The 23499-nt window shown below is 39.7% G+C and overlaps 1 protein-coding gene across 1 annotated transcript in view; it reads right to left on the reverse strand.

Annotated features, from left to right (window-relative positions):
• Positions 1 to 183: 183 nt before the first annotated feature.
• Positions 184 to 23499, reverse strand: part of EPB41L5 (erythrocyte membrane protein band 4.1 like 5) — a gene marked incomplete at its 3' end in the record, with an annotated part of 30684 nt that continues 7368 nt past the window's right edge. The window contains 13 exon segments of the mRNA XM_009867223.1: positions 184 to 226; positions 2597 to 2624; positions 3283 to 3389; positions 4532 to 4701; positions 5416 to 5485; positions 6892 to 6980; positions 7615 to 7702; positions 8106 to 8226; positions 10913 to 10965; positions 11265 to 11309; positions 13783 to 13861; positions 14981 to 15023; positions 20466 to 20570. Of these exon segments, the coding sequence (XP_009865525.1) occupies positions 184 to 226; positions 2597 to 2624; positions 3283 to 3389; positions 4532 to 4701; positions 5416 to 5485; positions 6892 to 6980; positions 7615 to 7702; positions 8106 to 8226; positions 10913 to 10965; positions 11265 to 11309; positions 13783 to 13861; positions 14981 to 15023; positions 20466 to 20570 (1041 nt within the window).

Consider the following 23499-nt stretch of genomic DNA (forward strand, 5'->3'; position numbering starts at 1 on the left):
GGCTGCTGGCCAGGGTCAAACCACGACACTTGTAAATTAGTAGTCACTTCTTAGCATGCAATTTTGCAGCCAACCTTTGTATTTTTCCATTGGTCAATCACTGGATTTCAAGAATGTGTAACAAAATCCTCAAATCTGTTGAACTACATGAAAACTGTCTTTAAATACAGTAAGAGTCCTTACTTGTGATCCATTAGTTTGGTTGATAACAGCATTGTTTGCAGCACTGAAAGATAAAAAGAATTTAAAATCAGAATCAGATCAACAAACTATTTTTGGCCAGCAGAAATACAAGCATTTTCAGAAAGAAACTCAAAGTCTAACAAAGATCTACCCAAAGTACTTAACTGTTCTCAAAAAAGCCTTCAAAACTTAATGGTTTGCATCAGCTGGCTCACTCTAGATAATTAAGAGTATTGCATTCTTTTTGTTTGTTCAAGCTGTAGTTTTTCTGTAATTCATCTGTTTTTACCTCTTCCTTTCCTAAACCAGTTTGAGCTAGAAAGTCTTCCTGATTGAGCAGTAAGGCAGGGAACTTTCAAAGCAAAATCAATACAGTTTTAGGCAAAGACCCAACAAAATGTGACACTGTTGAAATCTCACCTACATACTGTAGATATGATGCTTGTTCCAAAACTAGGACTCTTCTGATTCGAAGTTTCACATCAGTTTACCAGAAAAGCTCATTAGTTTCTTCTGCATACAACCTCTAATGGACTGAATTACTGCTTCAGTTTTAAAAGCAGCCATTCAATATTATGTACACAGCAGCTCAGCACAGCATTAATAATAATTTTATATTATTAAATACTTAATATATTTAATAAATTAAGATTCATATCTCATTTAATTACTTAATAAATTAAATAAGATTCATATCTCTACTCCTGATCATTTCTGAATCTGCAAGAGACATTTCATATTTTCGAGAGGCTCAAAATCTCATGCAAAGCAAACTTTTCTCCCAGACTTCTGATCTTTTAAAAAATGGATCCAGTCTTCTGCAACCCATCCATCTTTTGATATATGATGTGGACAATATCTATCGAACCTGGCAAGCCAACAATTTCTGTATCTACTTCAGCAACTCTTTAAATTATTTTACTTAAATACCATCATGTCATGACCAAACAAGCCATTTCTTGCCTGTTTCCCAATTCCACACTTCCCTATTGAAAGAATATGGAGGTTACCAGAAACAGTTCACATTTAACAGAAATATTAAGGAAAGCCTCCTGGGTAGCACACTCCCCTGTGCTGAGCTAACACGAGAGAACGGAATGACATACATCTTTCATGATGCATTTCAATGAGCAACACTTGAGTGTAGAGTTTCAGAAAGGGCCTAGATTGCTCTGGAGACCAACGTCACAGGGCCACACCCAGGCACAGCTCAGAAGACCGCTGCCTTATCAGAAGGCAGAAACTGCACATGAAGTTTCTCCTCCTACTCTCAGAATGACCTAAGCAGCACGAAACTCGGAGAAGGGCATGACAATGCAGCACGATGAGAGTACTAATTAATCAGACAGTCACATTCTGCATGCAGAGAATTTTGAAGCACTTTAACAACACCCAGTTTTGAAGGGTGCTTTCCTGTTTTATAAAAAGAAATGACAATACAGAAGCTCATGAAGACAGAGAGCCTCCACTACAGCAACTGCAGCCTTGTCCCCACACTTTGTCGACTTCTCCTCGTCTTATGCAAGAACCAACCCTGCTACTACAATCAGCTGCATTAAGTCTGTTGTTTTGAAATGTTATTTTGACATTCCTTACCCAGCTGCCTGGCTGTCATGATGCTTAAGATCCACAAATATCTACTCTTTAAAAAAAATTTGGTTGAAATTTATCATTGCATAGTTCACAAATTATTAGGGCAAAGAACAGAAAACAGAACTGAGTGGCTTAGTTCTTCTGTCGATATCAGGTAAGTCTTTTTAGCCTGGTCTCCTCTCCTCCCCTAAGGAAAGGTATGAAAACTGTATGACTCAGATTCAAATGAGTACTTTACAGGGCAACAGCAAATAGGAACCCACACATGCAGAAGGAATCTGGGTATAGAAATAAAGAAACAAAAGCCTCCCTCTCCATGCTGATCATGAATAATTGAGTATACATACAGAAAAATACTGAAGTATCTTTAAAATAAATTCAAGTATAGTACAGAATATAAAGTCATCAACATATTTCAAATATTTATTTTACTGTCTTTTCTCTGTCTCTGACTTTCACCTGACCGTACTCCAGTCACACAACCAGGGCAGGCCGACTTCAGAACGACATCCTGCTTTTACCTCATCATAACTCAGCACACAGAACCACAGCTCGTATCCAGCACAAACCACAGCTACTCACAAGCAAACCTCTTTGCCTGATAGTAAGCAAGTCCAGCAAAATCTTCTGTGTGACAGCAACACAGGAGCTTTGCTTCGAACAGTAGGTTTTATGCAAAGCAAACAAACACAAAACCCACAGCATAACCACATTTAAGAGGTTAACGCACTCTACACTTAAATAATCTTATAACCTCCTTCTGCAGACACGTGACAAGAGACAAACACTGAAGAGATTTAAATATTGACTTGCATCTTACCTTGTTTCTTCAAGTTTAGCAGCATGTGCTGCAAAAATACAAAATGTTAATTGAAAGTTAATTTCTAGTTAGGTTAAATATTAAACATATTATTAGCAAAAATTGTCTAGCATTGCGTAAACACAGGCAATTAAAAGAGCAAAAGTTGCATGTATTTCATGTATAAAAGCTGAAAAATAAAATTCTAAATTGGAAAAATAAATCTGAAGAGCAAACCAAAGAGTTGGATTTAAGCAAGTATCTGAAAGCTGCATGGAGGTCACACTTGATCTGTACAAAGATGGGAGTAAGAGACAAGGTATCATACTCTGTCAGGTTGTGACAAGAGTGTAACTCTCCTAAGAACAATGACAAAGTCTCAATGACAAAAATTTCAATCTCGCTTCATGAATTTCAAATATTCATATATTTGGATTTTCTGGATCCAAGTTTTCCATCTTCATACAGAGACCTATTGTGCAACACTCATGGGTGTTTTACCTGCTAGGCAAGCCTGAATGACATACTTTGGATGCAAGTTTCTTCTAATAAACACATATAGTCTCCCAAAAAAGTCAAAGAAAACTTAGTTTTAAAAATCTAAGAGGACAAACAACTACAAAAGAATTCCTACACAGAACCTTTAAAGGATACAACTACTTGGTTCTCACAGTGGGTTACACTCCTCAGAATGGAAGGTCTTTTACCTTTCATTTGCAGTGTTCGTCTTGAGTATCTCTTGCTTGGCCTTCTTTCAAAGGATGCTGATCTCCTGGCTTTGTTGGTCTTGGTGGTTTGATACTCTGTTTTGCCACTAACAATGCCACGTAATAGTAAAAAACAATAAATCACATATTTTTAATGACAGAATACAGACACTCCTCATCAGAACATCATATTTCTATTTTAATTTCACAGCTTAATAACATCATCTCAGTTCTACTAAAAAAAAACCCCACGAACTTAATTCGTCAGAAGAGCTTTCACAAAAAAAGGGAAGGAATTTTATGAATATCCTAGTCTTTGCTCTATTTTCCTAAGACAAAGGCTGAAGCAATGATTCCTTAAACATTAAGCTGCAAAAAAAGCACATTTGCCCTTTGCCTATATCTGTGGTCACAGTGCACGTGGTTTGTGGAAGGCTGAAAATTCTATGAGAAAGATAACTTTAAGACACGCTGCCAAAGGTCACAGAGGGAGCTGATAATAGGTCTAAATATCTAGGTGCTCTTTTTCCCAGGCAAGCCTTTTTTCCCCAAGTCTGGCCCCACTCTGGCCCCAAGGCAGCAGCAGCCTCGTGATCTGCTGACTCCTTTGGTACCTTGGATCCTTTCTGAAGCAGACTAGATGATGTTGCCACAGTAGCTGGAGATGGAAGCAAAAGTACAGGCACACTGTCTGGGGTCATGCCCCGCTCTCTTCCCTGTGCTCTCGCCATCTCTGGTGGGGCAACCGACAGCACCCTGCAGGCTGGCCTGCGACCACGGGCCACTCAGAGCCTGCTACATCCACCGGCAGCACCTAACATGGAACGGGCCTTATCTGAGGCTTGTGAAGTGCTCCAACAGTCAGCAGCTCAGTCTGTCTGAGGCTTGTGCTGTCCCCAGCCGGACGAGTCATTCATCCATCTGTGGTCCAAGTGAAAACAGGTGGGCTTTCAAGAGGAAGCAATCCATGAAACACCATGTACTACATATGCTGTGTAAGGAACGTAAACCTTGAGAAACCTTTGGCTTCCTTCTGCACAGACCAGAATCATCTCAAGATACATCAGAAAATGCAGGGGGAAAATCCATACGATTTCATAAAACCAGTAACACAACTCACTCGGCTTGCAAGTTTCACTGCTCTGGATGTTCTTGGTGAACGAACAGCAAGTTTCTCCCATTTCCACATCTAACCCAAGAAACACAAGAAATGACAGAAGATCTTTGCTAAATGGCAGATGGCACTGACCTGTATCGGAACCGGGATCCTAACCGAATGAAGCCTGATCGACTTGAGCTTTTTTGGACAGGACCTCGGAGTCGGAAGAAGGCATGATGTTCCACTGCACATTTCCACAAGTGTTTGCAGGCTTTGGGATGATCCAGTCTAAAGACAAAAGTGTGCTCCTGCTCCTTTCCCTTAAAGCACAGAAAGCACACTGACGATTTACAAAGGGCTTGAATAAGTCAAAGCCACAATTCAATGCAAGCCAAATAAAATTTGGTTTTTTATGAATACTGAAATGTATGTTGAAATAGATTTTAGGCAGAAAAATCAAATTTTCCAGAAGCTTAAATGAATAACTGCTCCATTGTCTCAAGCTGAAAAGGGGTAGCGCCCATATACTTAACACATCAAACCTCCGAAGAAGTACAAAATAAAGACATCTTTATAAGAGGAAGATACTTCTCAACGAGGCTAACATGATCTCACTTTCAAATCTGATCTCCTCAAACCAGCAATTCTCACACTTTTATTATCTCGGCTTTGAGCAATGCCTTCCCATGTGAACAATTCTGGCACTTGTTTAAAGAATTCATTCCACTAAATGTAGTACACGGCCTTTTCTTAAACTTTCTTGCACAATCCACACTGTTTCCATATTACCTGATTTACACTAGTTTCACAAGGCATTTCCCTTTTAAAAAAAAGGGTGAGGAAAAAAAACGTAATTGAGCCCATTTATTTTTTACATAAGTCCCTTCATTTCCCCTCAACCTCCAAGTCCTAAGCTAAAAATCTTGCAATCATCCACGTTAACTCTTGAAACTTAAATATAAAGAGATCAAGAGCATGAAAACTCTTTCAGTATAATCCAAGACTGCAACGTAACTGAAGAGATAGTTACCTACCTGTTCGTCATCTTCAACTACAACGAGAGTGAGTTTGTTCTTCTTGAAGTCAAGCCTTGTTATCTTTGGCCTGCACGATGAACAGAAAAAGCAGGTTATGTCTAACTCTCTTAGTGACTTACTAAGAGGTATGTTTGATTTGCTGGTCCAGGCCTCTCTGTTAAACATTTATTTCTCCTAATTTTGTGGATGTTTTAAGTTCATGCAGTCAGGCTTGATTATACTGCAAATAGCAATGTATCACTTCAAAATTTAGACGCTTATTTAGAAAACTTAAATATAAGTCATCAGCAACTTCTAAGTGGACAATTCTATTGGATCTTACAGTTACTTGAATTGAAATTAAACTCCATCCAAATACTCCTTGCTTACTTTTCCACAAGCCCACAAAACTGAAGTCAGAAAGACACAAGAGCAGGCCAAATTAATTCTGCTTTATTAACGAATTGTAAACCACTATAAAATCTCTCACAGATCAATTCCCGTGATGACTCTGCTTTAGAAAACTCCAGCCAAAGAGAATAACGTGAACATGACATGACACAAAAATGCAACCACTTTTACCCCTCTCTGCTCACCAAAAAACTACCCAGAATTGATGGTGGAGGGACAAGACACACAGATAACACTTCTGCCATCAAGTGAGAGTTCTTCTGAGAAATTTATAAAATTGGACTGGTCTAATCCAAACTAACTACTCATCTTACAAAATTTTACCTAATCATCTTCCAACTTACTTTTTGCACACAGTTTTGAAAGAGTGGATGGGAATTACAGAATAAAGCACTTAAAAGCCCGTAAATGCCTGTTTTATGCAATATCAAGCCCTGAAAAATGTCATCAGAATGCTTCTTAGAAACTGTGCACTGTTGTCCAGGTATTTGAGAGATAAATAAGTACACATTCATAAAAAACTAAAGGAAGGTCTGCATCTCTGGACTACATACAAATCTGGTTGGGGTGTGGGACGTTTGGGGTTGTTTGTTTGTTTGCTCATTTTTAATTAGTCCTTGTTGTCAGGCAGAAAGGGACATTTCTGCCCTTCACCAGGCACAAAGAGACATTTTCTTAATGATGTCCAGATGACATTACATGCAAAAATTGCACTAGTGCTATTGCTTCCGTCTCTTTTTCAACAGTAAGGTGTAACACTCAGCTACATTGCCTGAAGAGGCTTTGTTTCACTGACTGGGTGCATATTCTGTTTTCAAAGCAATCTAGTGCAAAATACAAAAACAAACACACAATTAAAAAAATAAAATCCCAAAGTTACTTCATCTTTTATTTGCCTCTAGCATGTTACATATGTACAGCCTATTAACATACTAACAAAGATATTAAAAAATGAATATTCCTGGAAACCATGAAAGAACTCAAAGGCTACAGAGTACTTCTGCAGGTACTTAGTATTCACGGTGCTCTCATATCCCAAACAAATATTTTTTTTGGCTTGTGCAGAAGAAACAGAGAGCTTACCAGAAAAACAAACCAATCTTTGTGTCTCCTTCAAAGACCAGAACTCCCGTAGGTGTTAGTCCCAAGCTGTAATCATTGCCGTCTCTTGCCTAATTGCCACAAAATAAAGATTACCTTCATTTTGGTGTTCAACCCTTTATCCAAATTACTGAGGTGATTACTGTAGCTTATTTGCCCAGTGTTGCAATTAAACACATATCTACTTATTTTATACAACAAAACTCTTGTGTTTCAATGATCTTACGAATAGATTTTTTTTCTAGTTTGCAGCCCTTCAATAAGGCTACCTAAAGTGAAAAATTAAAGTTTCTTGATTTGCCTGTGTAATAAAAACCTCCTTGTGCAGTTCTCTGCACTTCCTTCTCCACAGGAGATCTATTTTTACTTGTAGTTTTTCAGCTGGTAGCTGGCTGGATCCCGGCCAATTTTAATTTAATTACTATGATTTTCACATAGCCTTAGCTTACACACAAACTCTAGTACATATTGCCACACCAATCACATATTTAACACAGAGCAGATGTGTTTGGACTAAAGTTACACCTTCCAGAAATGTACACTATAAAGTTGAACGTCGATGCAAAGCCAGATACTTGTTACACAGTTTAGATGAGCACAATATTCCCTTTTCTCTTCCCCCCCTCAAAGCAAAACCAGTGTCGAAATGCATGACAAAGCTAACATTACCATTTCCAAAGGTCGTCGTGCTGTGGTTAAACATACCTTGACTATGTGCATGTCCACACCATACATTTCCAGCCACTTAGCTTTGTTTAAGTAGTTAGTTTCAGCCTGTGCTGGTGTCTGCCCCCTGAAATAAATGTTTTGCTGTTAGGCAGGGTGCCAGAAAAAGCACAGAAAGGAAAAACTGGTGTACAAGGAAAGCAGAAAACAAATTTCTGAAAGTTTATGAATAAACCTAAATACTTGTTAGCTTTCATGAACTCCAAGGTCACCTTTGTTAAGTTTTAACCTGAAACCGCTGCTGCAGAAGTTACTGCATTTCAAGATCCTGCATCTCATTATTTCACTTGGATCTTTGAAAAGCTTCATTTTTCACAACACATCCTCTTACGAAATAAGATAGAACAATATTAGAACTACATTTCTGAACAAGATCACAGAAGAAGCGCCAGTATCATCTTTTTAATACATTCTCTTCACAGAAAAAGCAGTGCAAACAGCTGGTTACCACACACTGGAAGATCTAGTACCTGCATTCCTTCCACTTCTCAAAAATGGCGAGTTCCATCTCTTCAGTCTGAGTGGGAACAAACCTGAACTCAGACACCAGTTCCGGGACGTGTTAAGCAGGGTAATAGTATCAAAGTTCAGCTACAAGAGAACAGCATTGTCAAGCAACGTCCCCAACAAACACAGTAGATATCAACAGCAACTTTAGCACACTTCTTCAGTTAATATAAATACTGAATTTCTTTTTGTGTCTCTCCTTCTCCTCCAGTCCTCCCAATAATTGAAGTGTCACATTGTCTGACAGAGAAATTATGGGCACTGAACAAAACGGTCATGTTGTCTGCACAAGATCTTTGCACTAATTTTTACAAAGTGCTATTGATATATTCCTTAACAAGCTTCCCATAAATGGAAATTATCAACATCCTTGAAACTCACCTTTTTCTTTTTTGCATAACATTTTCTATGTTTTTATCACTGAATTCTCTGACAGCTGACTAAAGTTACAACAGAATTTTGCCTTAACTTATGAAAATAAATTCTCTTGAGATCTGTAAAAAGCAAAACCAGTTCTGACACTTCCCATGTAACTATTTGTCCGTTCTAAATATCACTTTCTGGGTTCATGACTACAATCCCCCTGTCCTGCTAAAATCACTGTGTCAGTGCACAATCATGCTGCTGTTATTTGTTGCTCTCCTTTTCATCTAAGACCTTAATAAATGCCCTGCTGCGTTCGTCGAATGGCTCATCCAGTCCAGGGCTGCATGTTCAACAGAGGCAATAAGAGATGCTATTTAGGGAGCATACTGGAACGTACTGGTCCATGGGTGTGCCGCATCAAAAGCACATCCTCTTTTTTCCACAGATGGTAACAAGTCCAGCATTTAAAGACTGATGCATGACTAAAATGCTGAATCTCAGTTAGAAACCTTTATAAAAATGCACTGATTTTCAGAGTTACTTAGCACTTGCTCCTCCCACCGACTTCAAGCAGCTTCCTAATGTTCAGCTCATATCCAGAAATTAGGAATAGTTCTGTAACTTGGACCTTGGGTGTCTGATACAGTCCAATAATTGTTCTCCCTGAAAAAAGTCAAACGAATACACACAATATTCTACAGGCACAAAAAACTACACACCATCTAAAAACCCGTTTCTTCAATTTCTGAACACTACAAGCACAATAGTAGTCTTTTCATCCCCTCCTTTTATCATTTTTTTTAATGCTGACTGAGGAAGTCTGTAGTTCTACAATAATTTACTCCCACTAAAACGCCTGCCTCTGTTGAAAGGAATGCTGTCAAAGCCAGCTTAGATTCCAGCTGATTTAAATAAAAGTACACAGCTGTCAGGCAGTAAGATTAAAGCCCTGCTACAGGCCTCATTGTGGAGAGAGGGAAGACAAGACCTATACAAAAAGGGATGGATATATGGCCTAATTAGATCACTTTGTTTTTCCAAAACCTTATTCCCTGAACCCGTATCTTAAGGCTCCAACAATGCTAATATTTTCAGGTATGAAATGCACTCTAACGGTTTTCCTTCCATACAAACCAGTAGGTTAAAAAGGCAGGTATCTTTCCAGTTTAATCCCAGCTCTCTATACCTACACATGATCAGAGTCCACTAGTGGTTCCTGCCTGAAGAACAAACTGTGTTTTAGAAAATATCTGTTAGAAAAAGAATTTCAGTGACTTAGTCCTGTTACCCAACTCCTGCAAAGTAAGTACAGCAGAGCACTGCTAAGATCAATGCTGTGGAGAGTAATTGTGCTGCACAAAGGCACGGCACATCTCCAAACTTCCTCATCATGAAAAAAAAACTGTACAACAGCTTTACAGTAGAGTTTCGGGGATGTTTTGCAGACTCAGAAACAATGTTGAATACGGCCATATAGCTACATCCTCCAATAAGGCCCCAAAAGCCTGCTCTAGCAGATATTTCTAAAACTTCAAGATTCCCTTCTTCACTTTGTGAGTTCCCCAGCTCAGACCACAGGAAACTTCAGATTTCTTAACATCACACCCTCATCCAAACAACAGAAGACCGTGGCCATGAAGATCAGTGAGGTACAACCTTTAACAGCGACTGAAGGTCAGACCACAGCTCTCAGAGCAGCCGTCAATGCTGGAGTGTCAATTGAAATCAAAAGTTAAATACAGCTCACTAATGGAAGTCTTGGGTGACGCAAGCATAGTGCTTTATAGCTGAAAAAAAACTATAGCGTGTCACCTCTTTCGGCTGAAGAATGATCCGAAACATCAAGAAGCACAGATCAACTATAAAGGCTCAGGTACAAGCGTGAGACATGGGGCACTGACACGTTTCTACGAACAAGCTGAAGTCAAAAGCTGGCGGAGTTTATATACATGACTTTTTAATTGAGTGCAGAACCAAAATGATTTTATACCTGATTTTCACAACAACAAAAAACACACGGCAGAAATTACACAATGGGAGAAAAAAAAGTGTAAACGAAAAAAGTGCAAACCATGTTACTACATCAAAGCAATTCAGGAAGACTGCAGACCTTGTATCTTGTGTGAAACGGGACAGGTTTGAATAAAAGCACTTGAGAAAACAAGTTTAGGGTAAAGATGTTTATGTTCAGTACCTCCTTAATCTGCTTCCTGATGAATTAGGATTTCATGACAATTTTTTTATACGTACTCACAGCAAAATTATAATCAGCTGTGTTTCCCACTGGATCACTAACATGTGGGTAGAACCCATTTTCTGGATAAAAGACAGGCTAAAAGAGGTCGTACGAGTCTATACAAAGCTGTTCATGCAATGCCATCTGTCCCCGCTCGTGCCTACTCACCTTGCATGTTATAAGCCGCCAACTGGACGGCTGTGTCAAAAGGACATTCCAGTCTGCCGTAAGAGAAACACACAGTTAAAACCTCAGCTGACACTGCTTAGCAGACAACTCTCATCTCTGACAGTGAGAAACTGCAAATGTTTGGGACAAGTGAAAAAGGATCAGCAAATCGACAAGAGATAACCACTATGTTATTTAAGCATTCCTCTGCTGCTATTCACACATAGAAAAGTAATATTTTAGAGAAAAAAATCCTCCATTACATTACTGGGCAGAACTTACTAATTATCCAAATGGAAGTTTAATAAATCTTAAGCGAAACATGCTGTGATTGTTTATCAGGAATACTCACTTTCCACTAAGAATATCCAGTTTCAGTTGCAGCACAAATAAATACCTGTAGGAAAAAGTAAGAAATAAGTCTTTAATTAATACTTCTAATGTGTCACTGAGTGAATACAAGGAAGTTAGAGCCTGACAAATAAGATTTTTCTACTCTTCACGTGCGTTTTCAAGACTGAAGAAACTCAATTGTGATCTTTCAAAGCTTTACCGGTCATGTTTGCATGCTCTGCCCACATTTCAAAGTAAATCCAAAACTCTAAGTTGCTAACAAGCTGAATTAGTGTCGCATGGAAAAAGAAGAATACATAATTAAGACTCATTTTTTTCTCTTTTTATCCTACATGAGCAAGGAGCAGCTTGCAACTTTCACATTTTCTTCATTATCCATCGACATACTGATCTCCTAAAAGAATGTTTTCAAATCTGTCAAAAATACATGTTCCTAACATTGTTTAGTTAAAACCCAGAAAGCTGACTGCAGTGACAAAAAAAATACACAGTAGGCTGCAGCCTTTTCAACTTGTTTACTCTGCAGAGCCAGCTTTCCTTCACCGCCTCGCTTGTTCAATACTCTTCTTGCTTAGAAACTGGGCAAATATTGAATACAAATACTGAATACACCAATCCTTCCTATCCAGTGCCCACACAGAGTAGCTCTCTTGCTCCATTATGGGAGATAGCTTTCCTTTAACAAGAGAAGTAGTCATCTCATCAGCTGAAATGCTGGAACCCACAACAGTATGCAGCTTGAATTCTACTACAGATGAAGAGAAGCCTTATACACACAGGCAAAGTCAATGCTTCTATTTCAACACGTACCTGTGTCTCCTCATACTCACATACACAGACATGAAACAGGTGTGGGCATTTCTCCTAGAGGTCCCTCGAAAACCCACAAATACTCTGTCAAACTATTTATTGTCCAAAGCCTTTTGAACACTGGCTCCTACACAGCGAATAAATTTGCTTGGTACTGACCCTAGCTATTAAAAGAATGAGCACAGCGTATAGCGGGTGTGACCAGTTGCGCTTATCAGCCACAGAGCACTTGCAAACAGTTCCAGCACACTTCCCCTGCTGAGGCTGTGTTCCATGACCTCTGACTGGTGGCCTCTGATGGGAAGTTAGCAGAAAACCTGAGCAAGCTCCACCCGTGGAAGCTGAAAAGCAGCTCCAGCTGAGTGCCCTGGTGCACAAAGAAAAGGTGGAACCCTTGGAAAGGCCCTGCTAGGGGGACACATGATCCATAGCAGAGCTCCCCTTCCCACTGCTTCTTTAAGGCATTTGTCTTGAGACAGAAGAAAGGCTCGCTCTTCCTCTCTTCCGGGGGATTAGCTAAGCAGACAGACAGGGTTTAAAAGCCCTCGGGTTTCAGGTCTGCCCTGCTAAAACCTGTATAGCAAGGTCTGACTGGCAGAACTCCCATCAGGATGGATGAAAATGTTTCATAGTGGTAGATGCAGATATAGGTCTGAGTTTTGTCTGTGGTTACTATTTTTGAAGACAGTTAAATGTTTATTCAGGAACATGAATGGGAAGGTAAAACATTCTTCCCAGATGGGCAGGAAAGCGTTAAAGAATGCAAATTATAACATTACATTACACATGTAAGCATGAAACTGCACAGGGTGCGTGCATTTAATGCTGCTATAACCTTCCCAGTAGCACTCACAGGGATTTGGCTAAGTGCAGATCAAAGATCCAAAGATACAAACCTGAACAACAAACAAATGCACTTCACACTCTTACAAGTGGCTCAGTGTATGAAGTGTGTACAGCTATCAAAACCACACCACAACTTTGTTTTCTCTCCAAAACGAATCATTAGCAGTGGTGACAAAGTGGCAAAGAAAGTTGCCTTTTACAACAGATCTATACTACTTACAGGTGGTAGCTCACGCTCGCTTTCAAAACACCCCAAGTATGTCTCAGTCCAACACGAAACGCAGCATTAAGAACATATCTGTGAAATGCTTTAATCGAGAGAAATTGCCGCTCACTCGATACTGCAATCCTACCTATGCAGTACTGCTAATTCACATCTCAACTTGGTAGCAAAATACTCTTCTCCCTCTACTCTGCAAAGACCATAGAAGTGATGAAACATTAACCAGATTGATTTTTGCCAAAGAGAAGCTCTAACTGGTAATTCAATGCTTTTGTGCCTAAAGAGACAGGCTGACCACATACAGTTGAAGGTAAAGGATGCTTAAGAAGAATAAAGAGGATGATGTCTGTTCTCTTCAGGAAAAGCCTCTGTCCATTGTGAAGAAGCCACACAGGTCAGTTGTCAGAACTGCCTAATGAAAAACGGTGCATCAAGTAATACAGTAAACAGATCTGTCTATATTAGAGCTCATTTATTTCATGAGAGCTACATTGGAAACATTTACAAAAAGCCACGTAAGCCAGCAGCTCTGAGGAACATCACCTCCAAACCATCACACAACTGTTTAAATAAATGGCACAAAATAGTTTTCCTGGCCTACTTTGGGTACCTTTCTCTCACACAAAATCTGTCTTACCTTGTTAGCTCTTCACGTAGGTTGTTGGGCTCTGATGAATAAAACTTTACACGAAAATGCAGACAGTACGGTGGGCCAACTGCAAAGCAGAATTCATTCGAGACAGTGGTAACAGTTACTGGATGAGACTTTTTTTGCTACACAGAACCACGTCACTGAACTTGACTGAAATTGGCTCTGTCCTACCATAACGTCTTAAGGCAGGAATTCCTCTGTGACTGGGAAATGTGTGAAAAATATCAGGGTGAAAGGACTCTTAAATAGAGGCACAACATAGTTTTATATGTTACAAGTCAATCCAACAGTCATATCACATTAAGTTGACGTGCTCTGCCAGGAGCACATGAATCTAGGTTAATCCCTATATTTAAGGGTTCTATCCATCACCAAGAAATCTGTGCATCTTGGCTCTGCGGTGGACCAAACCTCCAGGCAACTCTTGGGCTCTGGGCTCTGGGAAATGTCTGCTGCTGACAACTTGAACCCCTTTATTCCACAGAAATTTAGACATATTTGAAGGGGGAATTAACAGACCCTTCTGCAGAAGAATCATCTTTTTTCAGACATCAAAGAGTTAATTCAGCAAAAGGATGGATTAACAGTTCTTTAAAAATGTGCAGTGCTCTGCTGATTCTTGCATCTGACAGGAGGAATTTTCTCTCTCTCGGTGCTTCCAAAACCTCTGTTGTTTTAACACAGCACCACAAATCCCTGAAGACCTCCCACAGCAGAGACCAAGGAAGCTCCTAAACAAAAATCAGCTGATGCCACAGCTTACCCAAGCATGTGCCACTGAAACAACCAGGCCCCACTAAACCCTTGTGCAGCAGGTAAGGACTTAGTGGACCAAAATCAGACTGAGGCATTCAGGACTGCCCCAAAGGATGGAGGCTCCAAGAGAAGTTTCCCTATAGTCAAGGTAATGGTCTATAACACTAAAGCATCTTCAGCTGCCTTGACTCCCTTTTAAACTATAATTAATGAGCCTCTCATACGTTTAATTAAGGGCATTAAACTAAAGTAATATGAGCTGCAGAGAGAAGAGGTCATTAAACAATCAGAGACATCATGCCGGGGTTTTGTCACTGGGTCCTGTCACCCCTCACAGGACACCGTCCTCCCCATGAACCATTTCAACTCTCTGTTCTTCCTCTACATTCAATACAAGATTCCAAGAGAAAACAGGAAGGACACTTACTTTTCACTTGCTTTTTGATGCTTTTTGTGTTGTCCAACCAATGCTGAAAAATAAATTATTTTCATTGAATTATCAATAAAGAAATGTCACAAATAAAAAAAAGGAAAAAACCTCTATTCATTAGAGAAGATCATCATGGAATAATAAGTAGTTCGTTAAAACAATCTAACCCAAATCTTTCACAATTCACAGCTCTCTCAGTGCTCATCAAAGATCCTTTCATTCAAAGTTTGTAATGAAAAATGTCAGTTTTGAACAACAGAAACATGTAGTACCTTATTTAAAGCCAAATCTTCATGGAAGCATTATCTACTTTAAAAAATATGTACTGACAAACCACTTTAATTACCAAAATTTCCACCCTGTCCAAACAAGCACTTAAATTCACACGTTAGTAGGTCAGCCAGTGACAATGTGCCCGAGAGGCATAAATCATAGCTGGAGACTCTGGCACTCAGCTGTTTATGATATGCACTTCAGGTGGAAGGGGAGCAACAAAATAAATATGGTTGGTTTTCAGGAATTTTCTTTAGAATGACTCAAGTGTGGTAACAGCTTTGCTGTCTATGTCAGAACATAAGGGTCAGGTCTACTAAATTCTCCAAAATCTATTCACATCTGATGTTTGAGCAGTCCTCATACAGGAGGACAGAAGTTACTGCCTGGTGTACTAATGCTAATTATAAGCTACATACTAGACATGAAGCCAAAATTAAGGCTTCACTCACATTGCATACAAGAGCACGTAAGAGTTAAGCTATAGATTGCATGTTGAGAGAAATATCTACACATATGTATGCCATGCTCTCTATAAGAACTACAAATACTCCCACCTCTGAAGAGTTTATACCAGCAACTGAAGACAAAGCTGGAAAGCTAATGGACAGCTAGCGGTAGAGACCTACTGGCAGGGGTGCGCCTGGTGAACAGCTCCCTCCTCCAAAGGGAGGTGACTCAGTCCAACAGTAAACACTGCACCCGGCTCAACCTAATCGCATCGACTCCACAGCCAGAGCCAGTGACCCAGCACATCATGTCCTGCACAGGTCACAGTGCCCAGGTAACGCCGCCACCTCGTTTCATCAATCCCAAACGTCACCTTGCAGCTAATACAGATGAGGCGGACACGTAGCAACACTCCTTTCATTAAACTACGTGCCACAAAGTTCAGAGCGAGGCCCACAGCGGACCGAAAGGCAACAGGGGCATGAGAAAGAACCGGTATTTTCAGGTTGCAATGCCAAGTGCGAACACATTCCTGTCTTTGGAGCAGCCCTGCCTTCTGCAGAGAGTAAGCAAAGGCAGCCTGGGACAGAGCTGGGATATGCAGCGATGGATGTATCAGCTGCGGATCACAACAAGTGAACCATCTACTGCTGCTGAGCACACAGCTGAAAATGCTCTCATTACCTATTAAAATGAAGCAGCTCGAGAAAGCTAGCTAATGTAGTTTTAAAATAAAGCAGGAAGCTTAAGGAAGAATGAAGTGAATACTTGTGTCAACTTTGCTTACACTACCAGTGGAGCTGAGCAATTTTTTTTTTTGTTTATTTAAGAAAATGATACAATGTCTCTTCCTATTCCATAAACTCGCTGGCTGCAAGAGATAATTTATTAACTCCATCGTAAAAATAGACAAACGACCCACTTGGAGGTTTGCAGGTGATTTAGACAGAGGGATAGCGAAGGGAACCATTTCTAGGCTCTGGGACTGGCTGTGCACGCCTGCTTCATCTCCCTCCTGTTTTTTCTCATCTCCTCCACATTCCATGGGAAGGTAACTGAGAGGCCCGCGACAGGCACTGACAGTCTGTTCCTCTGCTCGGCTCTGACCACCGCTGCCCAGGGGAGCAAAATGGGAACAAGGGAAACAGAACTGCCTCCAAACGGGGAAGGGGGGAGGGCAAGAGAACCCAAAAAACCAAAACAAAACCATGAACCGACACATGCGTGAACACACACAGACGTCAGGGAACTTAAGATTTATTCTAAGTGATTATAATGGAATTCAAGTGGACCTGGCAAGAAGTTTACACTTTGATGAAAGTTTGCTCAGCACAGTCTACTGCTGAAATCCAGAGATAAAGTTTGTTAAACAAAAAAGCAATATTGAACAGACTGCACAGAGTGCTGTAAGTCCTCACTAAAACTTTGCTGCTTCAGATTTTTTTTAAATAAAGACCACACCAACACAAAATAGACAAAAAAAAACTCAAAAAAACAAAAACTCCCCAAATCCAGCAACATTTCAAGCAGGTAGGGTAAATATTTTTTTTTTTAGTAAGACAGTGAGGCTAAAAGTCATCCCATACCTCGTGCAATGAAGCATGCCTCGTGCAATGTTATAAAAATAATTTTCAGCATTAAGCACTACATTAGATAAAACTGCCAGAACAACAAACCAGTATGTTGCACAATTCCAATAGGAAGAGCAAGCGTTTGATACTTGCAACCTATATGTTAGAATTATAAATTTGCCACATGTTAACTGTCCAATACATCCTTACTTGAAACATCTCTCCAGCATCTCTAGAGAAGCCAACAAGGTAACAGCGATCTTGAGCTTCTGTGTGCCTGGACTTGCTGTGCTGTTCATTGTCAGCCTTAATCGAAGTTAGTCAAATTAACAATAGCCTGCTCCTTTGACTGCCAGACCAAATCCGATTTACAGCGGACAACCTTGCAAATCACTGCTTTTGCCATCTCCTGCCTCTTCCTTGGGGCGAGGGATCTGTTCCTAACCATCAGACTAGCAATGAAACAGAAATCACGGTGAAAACAATTCTTTCACTTCAGTAAGTGTTTCAACTACCTTACAGAAGCCAGTATTTGAACCCTAAAATCCAAAGTGTCAGCAATTACTGAGTTCTCCTCCACACTCCCCAGTACATCATAAACACCTACACACTAATCAGCAGCTCAAAAAAAGAGAAAAAAAGCTATTCTTCAGCTGTTTGAAATGAATCTTCTGAAAACTCACATGTAGTTAAAACAAGCAGGGAATTTTTTAACCACATGTTGCTAGTTTGCCACTGTTTTTATATCATCAGGTGCAACTAGCTAGAGTAAGGCAATATACTTAGATTTAAATTGGGTGGCAGAAAAATTATATCTTTCAGAGGCAACAGACAATTCTATCCACAGTAAGGGACTGGATCCTTACACTGTTTATTTAAGAGCTCTCCTGAATAATCTTTGACAAGTCACTTGATTAGTCTCTGTCTTTGTTTCCAGCTGTAGATTGGGTTTCTGCTAGAATGTGCCAGCTCCTCTTCACAAGAACGTCTGCCATCCTAACAGTTCTTCATTTCTTAAAGCAATTATCTCTGGCTGTTGTGTTCAGCTCTTTTGGCAAAATGCAATCTCTTCTGCTTTGTTATACAGAGTGTATCATCAAAGTCCAGTTTAAACAGATGGTTATCTCTACTCTGCCTCTTTTCAGTCACACATAGTTAAGAGAAGGAAGAAAACTAAGTTTGAAATTGCTTGTACCTGGTAGATTGTGCAGTATCAAATGCTCAATCAGGTGCTGTCTGGACTGAAAGTAACAATTTGCTAGACAAAAGCAAGCTATGAGCCATTGCCCAGGCAGAAAAGATTAACTCTTATTTCCCCATTTCAAGATGAAACAATGCTACTTGCTAACAGAATAGTATGGGGAAAAGTTTACCATACAGACAGTTTCACCAGCTATGACTAACCCACTGCGAACTCTTACAAGATCCTAGAGGCATATGGAAATACTCTTCTGAAGCTGTATGACAGAAATTGAGTTATCCAAAACATACAAATTATTTTTTTCCTGAAGCAAAAAGATAAATGCAATGGAGTCTTTCACTGTCAATACCCAACAACCTAGACTGCCATGCTTAGCACAGCTAGCATGACTTTTATAAACATAAAATGGTACACAACGGGCTGTTTTCTAATTTCTCTTAGTAGGAGGTGTGCATGGTTCCCTCCGTTAGTGTAATGGTCTTTTTTCTCCTTAGTGTTAAATGCCTCCGTTCTGCAAGAGGTTTAAGACTTTCACTGCTGGGAACTGCTGCCCAGCAGCAGCTAACGCTGCTAGCTGTGAAGTGTGCTTCAGACACTAAAAACAAATAATCCTCTCCAAAGACAATGTTCTCCATCATTACAAACTAATCACCAAACTCAATAGCAATAATTCTGAAAAGAAGCCACCAGGTTATGTGTGCTTTGGGGTGGGTAACACTGCGTCCAAAGCTGTCAGCTTCTCTCGCAGATTCAAGCTGGCGGAGTTTTTACCACTATCCTGTAACATTTTAGAAGTCACCTTCAAATTGTTCTGGACATTGACCCTCACAGAAGTAAAGGAACATGTCATTCTCTCCTTTTTATGTGCTGACCTCAAACAACTCAGGTGTTTAGCTCAGCAGCAACTGTCTGTGCTTGCACTTTGCCATCCTGACCATGAAATAACTCTGAAGTGGACTAGAAACAGAAAAAAACATCTCATACATCTAACAAGTAAGATTGACATACAGAGTATGAAACTCAGATCTCATCCCACCTGGGGGTGTTGGGAAGAATGAATTCAGGTTTAAGTTACAGGGATGGAGAACAGAAACAAAAGGCCACTCTGTTTAACGCCTCACTTCACTTGCAGCTATCCTTGTGGGCAGGATTAAGTACTCGGCCAGAAGCAGCATCTACATAAAACTACACAGCCTGCAAGCAGAAAAACTGTGGTTGCTTCTGACAAACAATACTCTGCTTCTGTGTTCAAAAGCAGCCACATTTTTACAAACACACAAAAAACTTCACAAACAAACTCAGGCTTGCAAGAACCCTCTACTCAGACTGTCTGGTACACACAAACACAGAATCATGGAATTGCCTAGATTGGAAAAGACTTTTTTAAGACCATCAAGTTCAATCATTAACCTAACACTGACAAGTAAACCTACACACCTACATCATCACACCTACATCACCCCAAAAACTTCTAGTTGCAAGTCTAAATTACCACTGATTTGAAGAGCAAATCAAAGGTACACTCCTCTTGCCAAGATTATTTACCAAGCAGACATTAACAAGGTGACTTTTGCTGATGCGAAAGTTGATGGCATTGGCAAAGGACAACTGTCCCTACCCTGTAGAGCAGGCAAGGGCCGAGCACACTCTCTAGTTCTGCCCCTTCCCCTTTGCATCAGCAGCATTAAGGATTTCTACATGATGCACCAGTCTCTGGGGTCCTACAGGACCAGCCTGCCCACTGACAGCAGAAGACGTGACAGGAACAAGCGAAAGATAAAGTAAAAGACAAGAACATTGCACTACATTAGAGTGTTCGAGGTGGAATTAAACTTGGGGTCACTTGAACAAACCCCAAGAGCTCCTACACAAAATCCATCTCAAAAAAGGCAGCTTTCTTAAAGCATTCTGTCAATATTAACATTTAACTTTTAGACTGTGGCTATAAAAAATAATTTTAAAAGGAAAGAAAAACACTGCTACTCACCGCCACCTGTGCAGAATCCATGAACCTTAATCCGAAGTAGTCGCTTTCTATAAGGTCCAGATGATACATGATCTGTTCAAACAGGAGCTGGCCTTTGGCTTTTTTCTGAAAATACAAAAGGGGTTAGTACTTAGCAAGTAGATTTATTGTACCATCTACCTTCTTCTAGGCATACTTTTTATTGTAATTCCAAAAATAAGAGAATCCAAATATTAAGCTTCTGAAAACATAATGTGGAAATTATTTTTTTTCCTCTCATAGTTTTTGATGTCTGTTTTCAAACAAGAATTCCACATAATAACCTTAGAGGACTTGCATAATCTTCTTTTTTTTGGAAAATGTCAACATTGACGTGCACAATACAGTGTTAAAACATGATTTTATCATTGTCCCTTTTAGGCTTTCCTTACTAATGTTCAATAGAACTGGAAATACAACTAGTACAACTGCAGTGACATTAGCACTAGAAAATTTTCAGAGGAAAGTACATCAAATTACTTATGAATTTATTGCAGTTTGATAGATAAGAAATTCATCAGTTTTGAAACAGGTAGCAAAGCGCACTGAATTAGGTTATGGAGTTCCATTTAGTAAGTGCTTTTAACAACTGCCAGGACAGAGTCTGCAGCAAGCAGCTTTAACAAATAGTACTTAGATAACACGTTTACAAAACTAAGTTCATAAAACTCATTTTTAGGTGTAAAAAGCCACCACATATGCTCACATATAATTTATTTAAAAACTCCGTCCCCAAGTAAACATCGCTTTTACAGTGATGAGCTAAAAAATTAAACAGTTGCTTTTAAAGAGAAAGCACGTCAACAGCACTGGGCAGTTTCTACACAGCACACGCTGTTCATGCTCCAAACTCCTTGATAGCAACAACACTGACAGAAGAGCTTAATAGTAATATCTGACATGCCTAAACGTAATAAAAATACAATAATAAACTAGTAGGTCAGAGTACGAGTCACGGCGTTGAAAAGAAGTATTTTTAAATGCAAAGAAATGCAGAAAGGATGTATGCTTATTCCACAAGCAATTTAAGGAATTGTCCATTTCCATAATGCTATCATCCTGCAATCTTAACATTTATACATTCACAACCTGAGAAATGGGATTTCTAAGCGTATTTTTAGTAAGCTGTTAAGTAGCAGATTCAATTCACCTCTCAAAATTCCACCTTCCTCTACCCCGCAACCATAATCACTGGTTTACTCAATATGTTAGTTAAATCCAATACAACATTGCACAGCTCAAAGAAAAATCTCAGAGACTATAAACTGAAGTTCTCCCACAGTTATTTATTTTCAAGTATTGAGGGAGGCAGGGGAAACCAAAGGCAGTTAGACCAGCAGGCAAGGCAGCTTCACACACCCACAGCATCTAGAAATAGTCGTCTAATGAAAATGCTGAGATGCAGACCTCATCCAACTAGTTCAGGGCAAGTTTTTTTCTGTTGATTTCAAGAAAACATACTTCTCGGGTAACAGCAGATTTACTCAACACCCTCCTAACAGAAGCCTTAAAGCAAATTTCCTACATATAAAACCACACATATCTTCCGCTATTTGGCTCTGTAATCTCTCTCTTGAAAGAATGTGGCATTGAACTGTTGATATTTTCTCTCAGCACAGGATACCTTATGCTTAAACAATAAGATACACTACTATAAGTGAAATGAATTCAGCACTCACAACAGCAAAACCAGAAAAATGTTTTATCTTGCATGAAGCTTTCTGAAGCTCTCATAAAAGTAAAGGTAAATCTCTCCTTATTGAGCAGAACATTTTAGATTCCTCTCAGTTCCTCATTAAGTCATCTTTTTAAACTGTAGTTAACCAGTTATCTCAGCCAAATTCCCTCCCGGGGACAGGCAATGAAGCACTTTGACTCGAGCCTGGAATCACTATACATACTAATCTCAGACAAGCAACAACCAAAAACTACTATTGTTCAAAACTCCGTAGTGCTGACTTAATTTCAGAGGGTATTTGTCATTTTGGTAATCTAAGCAAAGGACTCAAAAGATTAAGTGGACCCAGAACAACTAATGTGGGAGAAAGTCCCTGAAGAAAAGCACTGTAGCAGCTGTGGAAAGATTTGCAGGGCTACTGCTTGTTTTCTGATTTAAATCACCAGGGCTGTCACCATAGAATTAATTATGCAGGACTTTGCATATGACTTAAACCATTGGTGGCTGTATTTGGTGTGAGTCAGCAAGAATTTCACAGGTGCTTCAGCATTAAATTCAAATTCTCTCTTAAAGCCTTACTACGCTTCTTCCTCATATTTAAACAAATGGCAACCAAGGTATTATTGCTTTTTAACAGGTCAATTTTAATGAATCAAAATTAATTTATTCATATTCAATAAAAATGCTATCTCAAGTATTTTCAAAAGACATAGCAAAGACACACTTTGAGTACATTTTCTGGTGAAAAGTTAGTGTAACTTTCTAATGGTAACATTCAATTTAAATGGCATTTTTATCCTGCTACTATCCCATGGAGATTTTTTTTCTTTCCCTTTCTTCTTCTTGCAGCAGAGCTCAGGTTACTCTCAAAGGACAAATATTTTCAACCTGCTTAACTATTAACGACTCCACTCACAAGCAGTCCAGCCAGTGGCTTGCCCTCCCTTCAGGACACAAATTAAACTCTGCACGGGTTTGTAATTCTGTAAAACCTGACTCCTTGATTTACACAGTTTGCTATATTCTGTAGGAAGCCACAACAAACATCTTGCAGCAGGACAATCAACAACTGAACTGGGAAACTCAACTAAAATACATAATTTATACAGGGCAGGTCACCTAGTGGTTTTTCCACACTTTGGAACGAGATAAAAGCGCCTTTTGATTGCTTTGCTATGAAACGTGACCTCTCCCCAGCTCTGAATGGAAGGGATGCTCCCAACTCTGTCCTAATGACATCTCAGGCTGCTCTTAATAACTGCAGTTGCTGGCTGAGGAGGTGTTGCAAGGGCTGGACTTAACCCTCCTTCCTCAGCAGCAAGGCTGGGGTTCACCTCC

Source organism: Apaloderma vittatum, unplaced genomic scaffold (assembly GCF_000703405.1).
Source record: "Apaloderma vittatum isolate BGI_N311 unplaced genomic scaffold, ASM70340v1 scaffold24013, whole genome shotgun sequence".
NCBI lineage: Eukaryota > Metazoa > Chordata > Aves > Trogoniformes > Trogonidae > Apaloderma > Apaloderma vittatum.